Here is a 15363-nt window from a genome sequence, read left to right as displayed (position 1 = left end):
ATTTTCTGAGCCGCTTCTCCTCACTAGGGTCGCGGGCGTGCTGGAGCCTATCCCAGCTGTCATCGGGCAGGAGGCGGGGTACACCCTGAACTGGTTGCCAGCCAATCGCAGGGCACATAGTAAACGAACAACCATTCGCATTCACATTCACACCTACGGGCAATTTAGAGTCTTCAATTAATGCATGTTTTTGGGATGTGGGCGGAAACCGGAGTGCCCGGAGAAAACCCACGCAGGCACGGGGAGAACATGCAAACTACACACAGGCGGGGCCGGGGATTGAACCCCGGGCCTCAGAACTGTGAGGCAGACGCTTTAACCAGTCGCCACCGTGCCGCCACACCCCATAATGACAACCTGAACATTTTTTATTTTTTTTGCAAATGTATTACAAATTTTAAAAAACAATGTATCTAAGTATTCACATTGCTATTGCTATTGCTTGGTAATAACAAATTATTGTTTACTTTTATTTTTTATTTAGATATGTTCTTAGTGTTATTACGTTTTATTAAACTATTATTATGAACTATTTTAAAACTATTTTATTATTTTATTCATTATTATATTTGTTTCTGATGCTATTTTTGCATAAAATATAAGTGGAAGAAAAAAAGTGTGTGTATATATATATATATATATATGTGTGTATATGTATATATATATATATATATATATATATATATATATATGTGTATATGTATATATATATATATATATATATATATATATATATGTGTGTGTGTGTGAATATGTATATATATATATATATATATATATACATATTTATTTAATTATGTAATATATAATTTTCATATTTTATTAGTTATATGTTGAATATTAATACTATTTTACTATTGTTTTATTTATTGTTGAATTTTATTCCTCATGTAATTATCATTGCATGAAATATACAAGAAAAGTACATTGAATATATTTTTATTGATTATATATATATTTATCGTATTATAAATGTATTTATTCTATTACTTTTTATTACTAAATAATTTTATTTTATTCTTTCTTTATTTAGTTATTATACAAATATTTAGTTTTACATATCAGTCAATTATGCAGAATATATTTTTTATTTGTATTTTATTTCATTATTTATAGGATTTCATTGCTCAATTATTTATTTATGGTTTAGTCTTAATATTATGTATGATGACTTCATTGTTTTTTTTACTTAGTGATGATAATAACATCACATATGAGCAGAGTGCTGAATGCAAAGAAGCCAACTGCTATTGATGTATGAAATTCATTTTTTCTTCCCGCAAATATTCCGAGCAGTGTGTCCGGCTGGCCGCGTACGAGTGGGTGGCAACGGCGGGATTAGCCCCCAGATTAGCCCCCGCTTTGTGGCGGGTGGGGCTACTCTGTTTCCTTCAGTCTTTTCAGTCACTTTTTGGCTAATGATGGAGCTTCTGGAAGTGTGGCCGCCGCCGCCGCCGCCGTCGTTGTTGTGATCCCCGGATTTCCTCTCGCAAAGTCCCACAAAGCTTTTCCCAGCACCAGTCGACATGCCGTTTGAATTTCTCTCCGTGGTTCTGATCATTTGTGTGCGTATTTGAAATCCCCCTCCGTGTGGAATTCCATCTCCACACCCATCCAGCGTGGGCCGGGAGGGATTTGCATGGGCACCCGGCCACACTGTCACTGAGCCGCTTTTAATTGGGTGTGACCGCGGCGCGTGCGCGCGTGTGTACTTTCCCAATCCACTTCAATAAATCATTCAAAAGGCCAGAAATGAACATTCATCACCACATTCGATAATTGCTTCATGAACTCCCATCAAAAATGATTATCCATAATAATCTAGCAAGTGAGAATCCGTATTCAGTCGTCAGTATTTTTGAATTAATTTATCTCATGGAATTGTTGGGTTTTTTTCGATTTATTGCAAATCGGAAAATCCATGTGAAACATTTTGTTTTCAGAAACGCGGTTGTGTGCGGGCCTGGCGGCGTTGTCGGTGGGTCGCCATTCGGGCGATTTGAGCTCGCTGTCCCGCGTGCAGCTGCTGCTGCTGCGGCGCACGACGCCGGCGAGCTCGCCGGAGAACCCGGAGCGCATCCTCCCCGCCGCGTGGAGCCCCCGCCGTGATGTCACGTTGACCTCGGCAGGTATTGCCCCTTACACTTACAATTCAGCCGCTAGTATTTGTGTCCAAGTTATATCGGTATTATATTTTGCATAATAGTAATAGTCTTTGATTTGATTTCGATTTATTTGATTGTGTAAGATATTTGATGTACCATATTCTTAATATTGCTAACTTTGTGTTATTTAATTCATGCTCCTTATTTAATTCATTTTTCTTTGTCATATTTTTATTTACTTATTTTCATCATTTGCATTTTTGTTTTTAATTGTATTAATTACATTAGCATTCTTATTGTATTATTATTTTAGTATTTTATTCAACATGTAATTCCATGAAATCCGAGTACAAAATATTTTTTACTTCTGTTTTTTTTTATTGTTGGGCGAGATGGCTCGATAAGCAGACAGGTGTGTCTGTGCGTGTACGCGCGCTTTTTATTCATGGCGAGGACGCCTTGGCTTTATTGGCGGCTAGCGTCTCAAGTGTTGCCCGCCCGTGAAGGCTTAACTTCTCCCCCCCCCCCCCCCCCCGATATTCATGCGCCATATTCATAAAGATCAAACCGCTGGCGTGGATCATTAACCCGGGAAAGTCCGACACAGATAGCCCGCTCGCGCAACGGCTAGATAAACTCGTTTATGGGCTCGTAAAAAGGCCATAACGACGCTCGGCGGGGTTCGGTGTGCGTTCCGAAGCAACAGGTGGCGCTATGAGCCCTAACTGTAGCGTGGTAGCCAATCAGATGCTGTTTATGGCCACTCCCAATTGGAGTTTACTGTCAAAGTGAACATGAAACAAAGACAATTACACACTATTTCAAACCACCATGCAACTTTGCCTTTGAATTATACGCTAGCTTAATGCTAACAAACAAAGCAGAACACCATAGACAGGCTAACCAATTGCATCTATGTGACCGTGTTATAACCTTTAAGCAACGGATATTTGCGCACAAACGGCGTCAACATGTAGACAGACAATGTAGTTATACCCACAGGCATATATTCTTTATCCTCTGCAAAGAAAGTGACCGTCTCAAATTATATCCGAATGTATGTATTGTACTGCCCCCAGGTGGCCAAGGTCTGCACACCAGGAGGAGCAGCACAATAGTTTTGGAAGTGAAGTAAAAAATGTGGAAAAAACAATTCAATTTTCTACAATCTATTTACTGTAATTATGTCAAAACTGCATGCTTTTATGAAGTACAATATTATAGAGTGCTATTTATTTAAAAACACATTACAAACATTTTAGTCGGGTTTTTGGGGCGGCTGGAACGCATTATTGACATTTCCATTCACTTCACTGCGGAAAGATGATTTGAGAGTTGAGACTGAGAAAACTGCATCCTATTTCCACTTGACATTCAAACCCAACAAATTGTTGTAAATAGTTTTAAATCTCCAAGAGGGACTCCACGGTGAGGTGACTTCAGGGACCCCGTCTTCGCTGACAAAACCCCACGATCTGGACACGAGACACGACTTCTCCTATTTGTATGAATGTTAACAATGAGCTTGTGCTTTTTTTTTTTCTTTTTTTTTTTTTTATTCACCCCCCCCCCCCCCACTTACTCTAACAATGTTTGCACCTGGCACGCTCCTGCAGACAGGTGCTCGTCTTTGAGGGCCGCTATTTGCTCACAGATTACACACGGCTTCGGCTCGATGTGCGCCATTACTCATATCTGTGAACACATACTCCGTTACAAAAGATAAGTGTGTGTTTGTGTGTGTGCCTGAGGTAAGCGTTCATGTACACACAAACACACGCACACATATCTGCCAGGCTGCCCGACACGACCGCAGACAAATGACTTCCTGTGATCTGAGCTGCTTTCACGTTGACCCCCACGTCAGGTCCAATGAGGACTCCTGACTCGGCCCGGAAGGTCCCGGAAGATGGCAAGTCGGTGAGTGACCGACCTGGCTCCCCCTAACCCCCACATCATATACCCCACCCCTCCCATTTCATGAAAAGGGACCTTGCGCAAAAGAAAAAACACCACGACAGCACCCGCATCGGTCATCTCAAGTGATCATATTCACTGAACGACAGGTCTTTAGTTTCAGTTTGATTAACTTTTATCTACAATCCACTTCAATTGAATCCGTTTCTTTTTTCCTATATTGAAGCACAGTAGTGAAACGCATTCACTGCCAGCCTTCCCAGTTAACGTAGATATTTGACTTCTAAAGCCGTCAATGGCAGTGAATGTTTTAATGTTCAGATTGTGCATAATGTTACAGTGGCTTACAATAATATGAACTATACCCTACTAGTTTTGAAACACTTTGACTGGTAGTGCTCTTCTTAGCAATGATACCTCTGTCTCGTTTTTGATGGCCTACGACGCTATTGTATTTTAACGTTGGTCCTGATGGTGCTACTTGGAGAACTAAGTATTTTTTTAAGTGGTTGTTGGTATAAAAAGTTTGAGAGTTACTGGTTTAGGATGTACCGTGAAGCTTTGTTTGAAGTAATCCGAAAGATTTCATTTGTCCATCCTTCCAGGATTGGTCCGTGGGAGGTTCCAGGTCTCCTTCATCACGGCTCATAAACCAGAGTCCGTCACCTGACTGTTTCCCATCCAGATCTTCGCCTGAACAAGGTGCTGTACCCCTTTAAATCTTGACGTATACAGCACACGCGTGTCAGAAGTTAATCACGGCGAGTCGGTTTTGTTCATTAGCGGGTGATCTGCTAAAAGCTCTCCTCAGTGGCAGCGGGCCGGCTTGTAATCGGCGCCATTGTCTCCCTCGCTTGTCGCCGCTGGTTTTGGCCGTCCCTCTTCTCCAGTACACTTAAGCCGGCCTAATCCTCGCCACAGCCAGCTGGCCTTGCCGCCGCATATCGTCTTTACCTGTGGACGTGCCTTTTTGTCGAAGCGAAGGAGAAAGGTCAGGATGACCGGGTCCTCCTCCCACGCCGGCACATCTGTCTTTTTCCCCCCATCTTCGTCATGGAGGTTCCTTCCACAATCGCTATTTTCTGATGCCGTTGTGACCACCAGATAGGCCAATGATCTGTGCAGCAAGACTCCAAAGACTCTCCAGCTACTCCAAAATGCTGCTGCCCGAGTTATGACTAGAATCTAGGAGGCAAGATGATATTTCTCCAATGATATCTTGTGGAAAAACTTAAGAACAGGAGAGTAGATGTTATTTCTCCAGTGCAAGCTTCGTAAAAATGTCTTAGTTACAGTATGTGTAGGAGATCAGACTCTGGATGACCAGAGCGTCTAAAAACTCTTCATCTTACCACAAATGCTACTGCTCGAGTTATGACTAGAACCAGGACAGCAGATCTTATTTATCTAGTGCAAGCTTACTTAAAGCTTGTCAGTTTTTTATTAATCATTCTATTTTTGACTACTGAAGCCTCTTAACTCTCTCCCACTGGTCCACAAATGCTCCTGCACCTCTCCAGTGCTATCTTACAAAAAAGCTTCTGGTTGTGAGTTGAGTGAGTTAAGATTTTGGACAAGCAGATCCCCTCTAAAATATCCTCCCCTGGTCCAAAATTCTGCTGCCCATGTTTTGACTAGAATCAGAAGAAGAGATCATAGGCATCCAGTCCATTTGCTACCTTCACTGAACTGTTTCTTTCTGAAAATATGTCTGTATTTGAGATCAGATTTTTGTTTCTGACTAAAAAAGTGCAAGTTGGATATTCGATATCGGATTTTGGACGACCAGAGCCTCTAAAGACTCTGCAGCAGTTCCAAAATGCTTATTCCCGAGTTCTGACTTGAACTATGAGAAGAGATCCTAGTTGTCTGGTTTGTTGCTATCTTTACTGCCTTGCCACTTAATAAAAAAACATCATCTGCGTGACAAAATCACAGATTTTCCACTCGGCCGAGTCTTGTGGGGAATCTTCGCCGTCTGCTCCCCCGCGAGGCTCGCGATTAGACCTTTGAGCTCATCAGGAATTCATAGCTGGACTAATCCCCGCCACTACCAGCCGTTAGCATTCAGCTGCTACCAAAGACGTTATCACGGCGACGTGCGGCTCGCCACAAAAGAGCGTTAATCTGAGCTGGCCGAGGACGCAGTTTAGCGGCGTAAGCGCGAGGACCACACACTGACAGAGTAGCCGTGTCGCCATTGTCTGCCGGCATTGTCTCCCCAGAATCCTCCAGTGGCTCTTAAACCATCCCGGACTGCGCAGGCCTTTGATTGGCACTTGTCAGGCCTGATTGAGAGGCCGACGTGCGGCATAAAGGAGCCCCATGAATAATAATTTGAGCATTCTTTGAGGGGGAGTTCTCTGGGTGGCATCGCTGAATAGCTTCGGCCCCGCCGATTGTCCTAGCGCTGCCCATCCTTTTCCCAAACGCGTAAAGAAAGAGATACAAGTCGGAGCGCCTTGCCCTCGCCTTGTCCTCGTGTCGGGGCGACTTGTGCGCTTGTTGTCCGCTGTAAGGGGATTTGACCCCCAAATCCAGTGGGGTTCAGATGCAGCGGTTGTCACAGCGACCTGCCCAGTGCCTGTGTTTTTGACTAAAAACTTGTCAATTGGGTGTTAGAGATTACATTTTGGATGACCAGATCCTCTCCAAAGTCTCTGGTCCAAAAATGCTGGTGCCCAGGTTCTGACTCGACCTAGGAGAAGGGATCGGAGTTCTCCAGTGAGGTGCTAACTTTGTGCCACCGTTTGTTACTAAAGAAATGGTCAATTATGTACTGTATAAGAGATTACAGGATGGATAACCAGGGCCCTTCTAAAGAATCCCCAGCTGGTCCAAAATTGAGTTACGACCAGAACTAGGAGAACAGATCATATTTTTCAGATCCTAATAAATTGCCATTTGTGTTAGAGATTTCATTTTGGATGACCGAACCCTCTAAAGAGTTCCAAAAATGCTGCTGCCCCAGCTCTGACTCAACCTAGGAGAAGGGATATTTCTGCAGGTAGGTGGTAGTAGCTTCATGGCACTGTTTCTTACTAAAAATATCAATTATGTAAGAGAGATCAGATTTTGCATGACTACAGTGCTTTCCCCGTTGGTCCAAAATTGCTGCTGCATGAGTTCTGACTTAAACAAGGGCAGGAAATCATAGCACTCCAGTTATCTGCTAGCTTCAATGTAATGTTTCTTACAAAAAAGGGGGTCATTTTTGTATTAGAAGTTTGCAAACCACTAGCTTTGTTTCTACCGGCGGGTTGGACAAGCAAAGGATATTTGTTTTCTTTTTTCAAAGGTTTGAGTCGGTTTTGCCACATGCATCAAGTCGGACGTTTGCTTGACGTGGCGTCGTAATGACCCCCCCCCCCCCCCCCCCGACACATTCCTCATCTTGTCCTTCCCGTCATCCGCGGTGCCTGGACGCGGGTCGGGCCCGTCGGTGTGATTGTGTGCAGCGTGCCGGATGGCCGCCGCCGCCATCGATCGCGGCGGCTGACCCACCGTCCGTCTCGCTTACTTGAAGCTAGCAATCCAAAATGTTCCACGTGTGAACTCTGGCTGCACGAGTGCGCGCTCTTTGTGTGGACACAAAATGGCACTCTTAATTGGCTGCTCGGTGACAAAATGGACGCTTGTTTCCGGACTCTTCCTGAGGGGAGATGCGTGCTGCTTTCAAGGACAACAACAACAAAAGGTGTGAATGCTGAAGAGCTGATGCGGAACTGAAATTCTGGACAATGAATTCAAATGTGGAAGCTGTGGAAATATGAGATTGAAAAAAAAATATTCATTTAAATGATTAAGGTAACGTCTTAGCAAAGGCAGAGTACTAAAAAAAATATGGAAATTTGATGAATGTGGAAAAAATGCTTTCTAAACTGTCCTGATTTTAAATTTGGAATGCTTTGAATCGGTTGAGAAATGTGGAACGATGACTTCAGTTTGTCAAATGCATTTCAAAGTGATTCATTTTCATGGCAAATGTGGAATTGTGGGGAAAGTAGCAATTTCTGAATGTGGCCAAACGGTTCCAGAGATGTTCTAACTTTTGAGAATATTTTCAAGTTGGACTGGTTTGAGCGTATATGACGAGCGGCATTTTTAACCTCCTTGCAGGTTCTGATGTGGGTCTTGCGGGTGTTTGGGAACAAACCGAGGCGTTTCCGGGAGAGCTTGCGGACGTGGGAGCGGAGGAGAAGGACTGGAGTGTGGAGCAGAGGAAGCGCAAGGTCCTGAACATGCTGTACAGGCTGCAGGACCCCTCCGGGCAGACCCCCGGAAACGCCCACGTCTGCTCCGACTTTGACGACTGTGAGTCTGCCTGTCGGTAGTTATCATACACTACGATTGAAAAGATCGTAATTTTCACTTCATAAAATATGCAAACGTGTACGGAAAATAGTTTATTTTGGTAATAAAGTAAGTCTCTATTCTCGTTCTTTAATTGTCTCACTAATTGTAATGAATAAACTTAGGGACCCACGTGAGGATAAGCGGAACGGAAGATGAATGAACGAATGAAAATTGAAATGCATTATGTTCAAATGTTTATCCTATTCTATTATTTTCATTGTATTAGTTACAATCTAGCTTGAGTGTAAACAAAACAAATGAATAACGGTGTATGAATTGAATGTATAATTAAGCAATTGTTGGGAGGGAAAAAACAGCAAAATGAACGCAGCACATTTTACAGGACACCTGATCATATAACCGCATGGAATATATGTGGACAAAGGTATTGGGACACGCAGAAATGACTACGACTTGTCGAACGGAGATGGTGGAATTTCCGCCATTCAGAAAACTTTGGTTTTCTTGCGACTTCGACTCCCTGTCGGTGTCCCAATTCTTTTGTCCAACGTGTGCCTACTAAAAAGGCAGGTTGTTCTTCAAAACAAACGAAACCGCCCTTTTTTTTCTTTTTGCCGCTCTCTGAAAATGTTCCCCGTCAATTAGTGCACTTGATTGTTTTTTTTTTTTATGGGGGCCGAGCATCACTTTAGCCAGCACTCCGGACCCCCCCCCCCCCCCCACCCGGGCCACAATGGCGGCCAGCACCTCAGGTCAAGGCTGATGAGGACGACTGAAGGGGGCGGTTTGGGTTGGGGGTCCTTAGCGACTGGGTCAAGCTGCTCTCTCGTGAGTAGCGCTGACCCTGGATTCTGATTGGACAGTTTGGCGAGGACGCTTGCAGCTGGCCACCATTTAGCTTGTTAAGTAATTGGTTAATTGATCTATTGTCAATAATATTGTAAAATAAACAACTTCACACAAGCAATTGACAATTGTCATTTGTTTTAATAAATCAGTGGTAAATGAATCATGATTAAATTAATTTGATTTGTCCTCATTCTCATGTTATTATTAGAATTCACTATGCTGCATAGATTTTAGCTTTTTCTTTTCATTTACCTTATTAAATAATTGGCACATAATTTACTTAATAAATAAAAAAATCACATAAACTATGTACAGTATATATACATGTATATTTTAAATTTGTCATTTATTTTATAAAATAATTGGTTAATTATTAGAATTTGTTTAATTTCAATGAAACTAACGTATGAATTTGTAATTATTCTATTACTAAAATCAACTATTTTACATGAATGTATTTTATTTTGTCATTTGCATATCACATTAAATAATTAACCCATTTATTCTAATGTATTTGCTCTATACATTTAACATTTAAAATTTTCTCATTCTCATCTCAAATGTGAGATTGTTTTTTTAATTTATTAAAATTAAAAATACATTTTTATTGTTTTTATTGTAGAAAACGTATCATTCTGCATATTTTCCGTGTATTGATTTATTTATGTATTTATTTATTTTTAACCTTACCTACAACCTCAGTTGTAGATGACCACCATGTATCACCCAGATTATTTTTTTATTCCACCCGGTGAAGCTAAATAAGGTCACCGACATTTTAGAAATACCTCTCGGGGCCATGCAGTCTGCGTCAATGCAAATTAATAATCTTGATGCTTCAGAACAAACGTTTTTTAGTGTGTGTGCGCACGCGCCTGCGTGTGTGTTTGGGGTTGTCGTTGGAAAGTGCACAGGGTGTGTCGTGTTTACACTGCGTATGCTGGTACAATCTGTCATCTCTTTCTTTTCCTTTTTTTTTGGGGAGGGGGGGGGGGGATTAGTTGCATGTGTTCCCTTAAAAAGCACACACACACACACACAGTGTATGTGTGTGCGCACATTGCCACGCTCACGTCCAAACACTTGTGGCGGCGGCCCCTCATTAGCGCTGTGAAAGGGCCGAATTGTTGCGAGTTAAGAACAAAACAAAAAAAATACAAGCTGTGGTTGCACAAATGAACCGACGTGCGTAAACATTCAAATATATTTGCCGTATATTCACGCACGTCAATGTCGTCACTTTCCGTATGCTAAACGCCAAACTGTTGTTTCTCTTGTTGTTGCCAAGTGCTGGTGTCGGCGCCCTGCAGTCTTTTGGAGTTTTGCATAGCTAATTATGTGGCGCGCGGACGTTCTTGTGACAAAAAAATAAAGTAAAGAAAAGAATTGACATTCGTATACTGTACGTGTGTAACGGACGGAAAAATGGTGAGAAAGTGTTTGGTTTTGACATTTTGTCAACCTGCAAGTATATTAATTCTCATAAAAAGAAAAAATGATTGTTAAAACTTGACTTAATTTGTTACATTTATTTCATCATTAGAAACACCTTGAATAACAAGAATGACAAAAATAGCAATATGTAAATACTTGTATACCTTTATATAAACGTATGTATTTTTTTCAAGCAGTGCCCGGGGGAAATGTAGTGGAGTGCGTAAACCTGGTCCATTTTGTGCTATGTCGTTTTAATCTGTTAATAATAGTAAAGCGTCTTTTTTCTCTCTCTTTTGTGTCAACAACAAGGCGAGCAAATACCTGGCCGCCAACGGTCAGCCCGACTTAGGCCCCGCCCACTCGCCTCAGGTAAAAAGTCACCTCTGAGCAATTAAAGGCGATGAATGGAGGCAACAAGTCCTTTTATGTGTGGCGTGTTTGCTTTCCCGTCGGCCGCCATTGACGAGCGGTGGGCGGCGTGCGACGCGGGCGCCGCATCTGTCGAAAGCGGTACAATGGGCCTCGTCGACGGCGGCGTGCTAGGGAGCGGCCCTGTCATAATAGGCCGTGATTTGGCTTTTGTGAAGGTTATCGGCGCACATCTGTTACGCCGGCGCAAAGGTGGGCGTGCCGAGCCGGCCGATCAGTCGGCGGGGAGCGTGCATGCGTGCGTGCGTCAGCGTGCGAAACTCGGTGGCGTGCGGCCAGATCCCGGGAGCGTGGCGGCTGCATTTGTTTGACCTTGACTGTACACGCACTCTCACGCGCACACGCGTTGACACTGTCATATACACACACAACAAACAAACGCACACTCATTATCAAAGAATCATACACACGCTCGCACACACGTTCTCACGCGCACTCTCATACACGCCTACACGCACACAATCACACGAACACTAACTCACACACATACACGCAGAAACTCAGACTCTCACACATTCACACACAACACACACACACACACATACACACATTCAAGTGTGCTATTGTTTGCTGCATGCTGACTTTGTTTGTGTGCGTGCACTTCATCTGTGGCAGACTTGAGTTTTGTTTTCAGCTCGTCATCAACATCGTTTCCAAAGTGTCCCGTAATTCCTGTCAACAAAGCTCACATTCAGCAAGGGCGACCCATCCCCTCTGCACCCCCAACCGCACCCCACTTTTTTTTTTCTGCTCTCTTTTAATGTTCATGGCGGGAGAACGTCATCGGCCTACATAAGCGCCCCCGAAAAAATATTTGCGATGAAGAAAATCGAGAGCGCTGATTTGATTGGCATGTTTCTCAAGTCGTCATATGAATAAAAAATGAAATTAAATAAAAACATTAAAATGGACAAAATGTCAAGTTAAACTACCTGGTACGTGTGTGTGTGTGACGATGGAGAGACAGATGGTAATGTGCGCGCGTGTGTGTGTGTGCGCGTGCGTGTGCAACCACAGGAGGCAGAAAATAAATCCCACGCAGTGCGTCGGCGCATTTGTCACATTTTTCATCTGGCCAACGTGACGTCCGCGAGCGACCGCTCAATGAGCCGCTCATGACGGACAACGTTTTGAAATGATGGACAGCAATTGTTATTTGTCCTGGAAAGCCCGCGTGTAGACTCACGCAATTTTTCCAAACGGCAGAAGACCGAGCCGCTTTTCGGCAGCACGGGGGAGTTTGTGCATTTGCTTTGGAGTCAGCCAGTCCTCCCTCAAAAATCTCCAGTTGCTTCCTCGCTTCTGAACTGGAACATGTAAGAGGGAGCACGTAAATAAATGTCTGTATGTCGTTTGACATACCCGCAGGTGCTCAGGACCCCATAGGTGTCTCCGGCCATGCCTGCGTTATGGCCGAACCAAAACAGGAAGGACTGAAGCGTCCAGTGTCTTTCTCGCTCTCTCTTTCTGTCTCGTCTTTCTCCAGCCGGTCGTCTGGCTGATGAACATTTTCTGCTCGGCTTGACGGCAAAGGCACAACCTGTGCTGCTGAGAAGAAAAAAAAAAAGGCGTCAGGCGCTGGAGTGGAATCAGATAAGACTCTCAGGCGGGAGCTTTTCCAGTCCGGCTTTGTCCCGCCGCTGGTCCTCCCTCAATCTCTCACTCCACTGCACCTTTTGTGGCCCTCACCCCCACCTTTTCACCAAGACAGAGCAGGTAGTCGCAAACTAGCGCCTCGCCATCTTTAAACCCAGCTGACCTGCCAGATATTTGCAAACAGATGCTGGAGCTTTTTTTCCCGTCTTTTTTTTGGATCCATCAAGCTTCAACAAGTCAAGTTGACTGCACGCCAATGTCGCACTCTGCATGACAAAGGCGGAGGCCCGCTTTTGGATGAGAACTAAGCTGATAAATGGCCCGAGTTGCACAAAGCCCGCCGGTCCAGAGGTTTAAGTCAACCGCACCGATATCAAGTCTGCCGCCCCCCCCCCCCCCACGGTCCATGAATACGTCCTTTATGCGGCACGGTCACTCTCATCTGCTAAATTGAAGTAGCAGCAGCTTAAAAGCCAAAACCTTCCCCCTTCATGATTGTCACTCTCTCGCTCACTTTAGCTACTGGAATTGCTCGGACCTTTAAGGAGAGTCATCAAACTTCTGACAAAAACTCGAATGTCTCACAATCAAGACTCCGCCGTCCAAAAACTTTTTCATTCAGAAGCCATTGGACGAAATCTAAAAGTTGGTCACCCTAACATGATTGCTTTCAACCAAAGTGGCTGTCTTCCTGTTGATTTTTGGGCATGGCTTCTTGTGACTTTTTTGTGGGTCTACTCACGATAGACATGTCTACCAAATTTCATGTTGCTACCTGACACTGGCTTTGCGAGCTGAATTTTCCCCCCAAAATCCAAGGTGGAAATGACCCTAAAATGGTTGCTTTGAACCCAAATGGCGGACTTTCTGTGCGCTTCCAGGCATGGCTCCTTGAGACTTTTTTGGGGAGTCTACTCATGATAGACCTGTCTACCAAATGTTACGTTGCTCAGTAAAACTGGCTTTGGGGGCTGAAAAGGATCCCTAGAAATAACCCCTAAAATATCTAGTTCAAAGCAAACTGACAGACTTCCTGTGTCTTTTGGGCCTTAGTTACTTGAGAGTTTTTGGTGGCCCTACTCACGATGGACAAGTCTGGCAATGTTCATGTTGCTAAAAGAAACTGGGTTCAGGGGCTGAATTTCCAAACAATGCCAACATTTTGTGCACCATCCCGTTGGTAAAGAAAGACTTTGTGATCTCGTTGGATGGGGCGGGTGTACCTAATGAACTGACCAGCCATTGTTTGTGTCTCTTTGGGCCTCCCTCGTGGAAGATCATGAATAAATTAGCATATTGATGCTGTGGTGTCCTTTTGGGAATTTAATCAAGACTCTTTGTCCCGGCGGCCTCCCCTACGACTCCTCCGACATCTATTAAGCCGCTTTTGCGGAAGGAGCTATTAACCCTCGCACACACACCCTCGGGCCAAGTGGACCCCCTCGCCCTGCATCGTCCTGTCTGCCTGCCTGACCCCATGCTGGCCAGACGGGGACAATTCTAGCCCTCTCATACTTTGGCGTCCTTAGAAGTCCTTATCAATTTCAACGTCCGTCTTCTTGTTGTCTTTGCAGTCGACTTTTTGGCAAAGTACTGTATCTTCAGTCCAGAGAAGCTGGAAGAGTACAAAAAGGCCTTCGAAGCAGTGAGTCAATTCAACACTTTGTATGGGCAAAGGTATTGGGGCAGCCCCGATGTAACCATCCAAGTGTGTTTGTAGGAAGACTCTGACGCTGACGGTTACATCTCCTGCATCCAAGTGGTGGACGCCCTGAAGCGCATCATCCCGGCCGAGATCCTGTCCGAAGAGGAGGAGATTTACGTCTACAGGGTTGGTTGGTTTTCCATCGGTTTAAAGGATTCCTCGCTATATTGCTGATTTTTGTATTTTTTTATTTTGTGTTTCTGAGCCGTGTGTGTTCAAGTAGCATTTGTTTGAAGGTTTCAATTACCGTAACATCTATGCTAATTTCTGTTAGCTCGTCTATGACATATCGCATTATATGTTAGCACCAAGCTAGCAGACTTTTGTTCTTTGATGGTTTCGTTGAACATTTTGGTGTTTAAATATTCATCGTATATTTAAACACCATGGTTTTTTTTTTAGATCCTGGCCCTGGTGGACTTCCGCGTGACCGATGGCCTGGTGGACGTGAGACTCTTTGCCGTGATTGCCAGCCTGGCGCAGAAGATCGCCGCCATGGAGTAAGTGGCTGACCCCGCCGTAAATATGAAGAACACGAGTCAGATACGACGGTCGTTCTTCGTGACTGGCTCATAAAAACCTCCCCCCAAAGAAACCTCTTCCGTGCAGGCACAGAGAGCCGAACACCGTCAAGGCTTGGATCTTTATCGAAACTAAATTAATGAGTCATTCCAGAATTTTAATAGGTAAAAACATTAGGTCACGATACGACACAAAACAACACGTGACAATCTGATGACATTCGATATACAATGTCTTGAATGCTTATACATTCAAAGTTTTTTGTCGAAGTTCCTAAATTAATTTTCACATTATAATTGCTGACTCTGCATACACAAAGCAAATTTCATTTAAAGCAAGTCAAATTTGATAGAAATAGGATATATATATTTTTTTTTTATAAACACAAGGCATTTGGGGGGGTTAATATTATAAATTAGTTGTTTTTTTATAAACAATGCAGATTTAATTTTTAAGTAATTTGATATTTTTACTTATATTTAGTCG

General features: G+C 43.5%; 1 protein-coding gene across 7 annotated transcripts in view; it reads left to right on the top strand.

The window, feature by feature from the left end:
* Positions 1 to 15363, top strand: part of LOC133472104 (uncharacterized) — a 32329-nt gene that overhangs the window by 12859 nt on the left and 4107 nt on the right. For 5 of the 7 annotated variants that reach the window (XM_061762463.1, XM_061762465.1, XM_061762462.1 and 2 more), the window contains 7 exons: positions 1944 to 2129; positions 3973 to 4025; positions 4628 to 4724; positions 8142 to 8336; positions 14225 to 14295; positions 14371 to 14481; positions 14758 to 14855. In XM_061762463.1, coding sequence (XP_061618447.1) covers positions 1944 to 2129; positions 3973 to 4025; positions 4628 to 4724; positions 8142 to 8336; positions 14225 to 14295; positions 14371 to 14481; positions 14758 to 14855 — 811 coding nt within the window. Of the gene's footprint in view, positions 1 to 1943; positions 2130 to 3972; positions 4026 to 4627; positions 4725 to 8141; positions 8337 to 14224; positions 14296 to 14370; positions 14486 to 14757; positions 14856 to 15363 lie in introns of all 7 variants that reach the window. The other 2 variants (XR_009786584.1, XM_061762464.1) reach the window with 1 other exon arrangement.

Source organism: Phyllopteryx taeniolatus, chromosome 22 (assembly GCF_024500385.1).
Source record: "Phyllopteryx taeniolatus isolate TA_2022b chromosome 22, UOR_Ptae_1.2, whole genome shotgun sequence".
Classification (NCBI taxonomy): Eukaryota; Metazoa; Chordata; class Actinopteri; order Syngnathiformes; family Syngnathidae; genus Phyllopteryx; species Phyllopteryx taeniolatus.
This window is presented reverse-complemented; position numbering and strand designations above follow the sequence as displayed.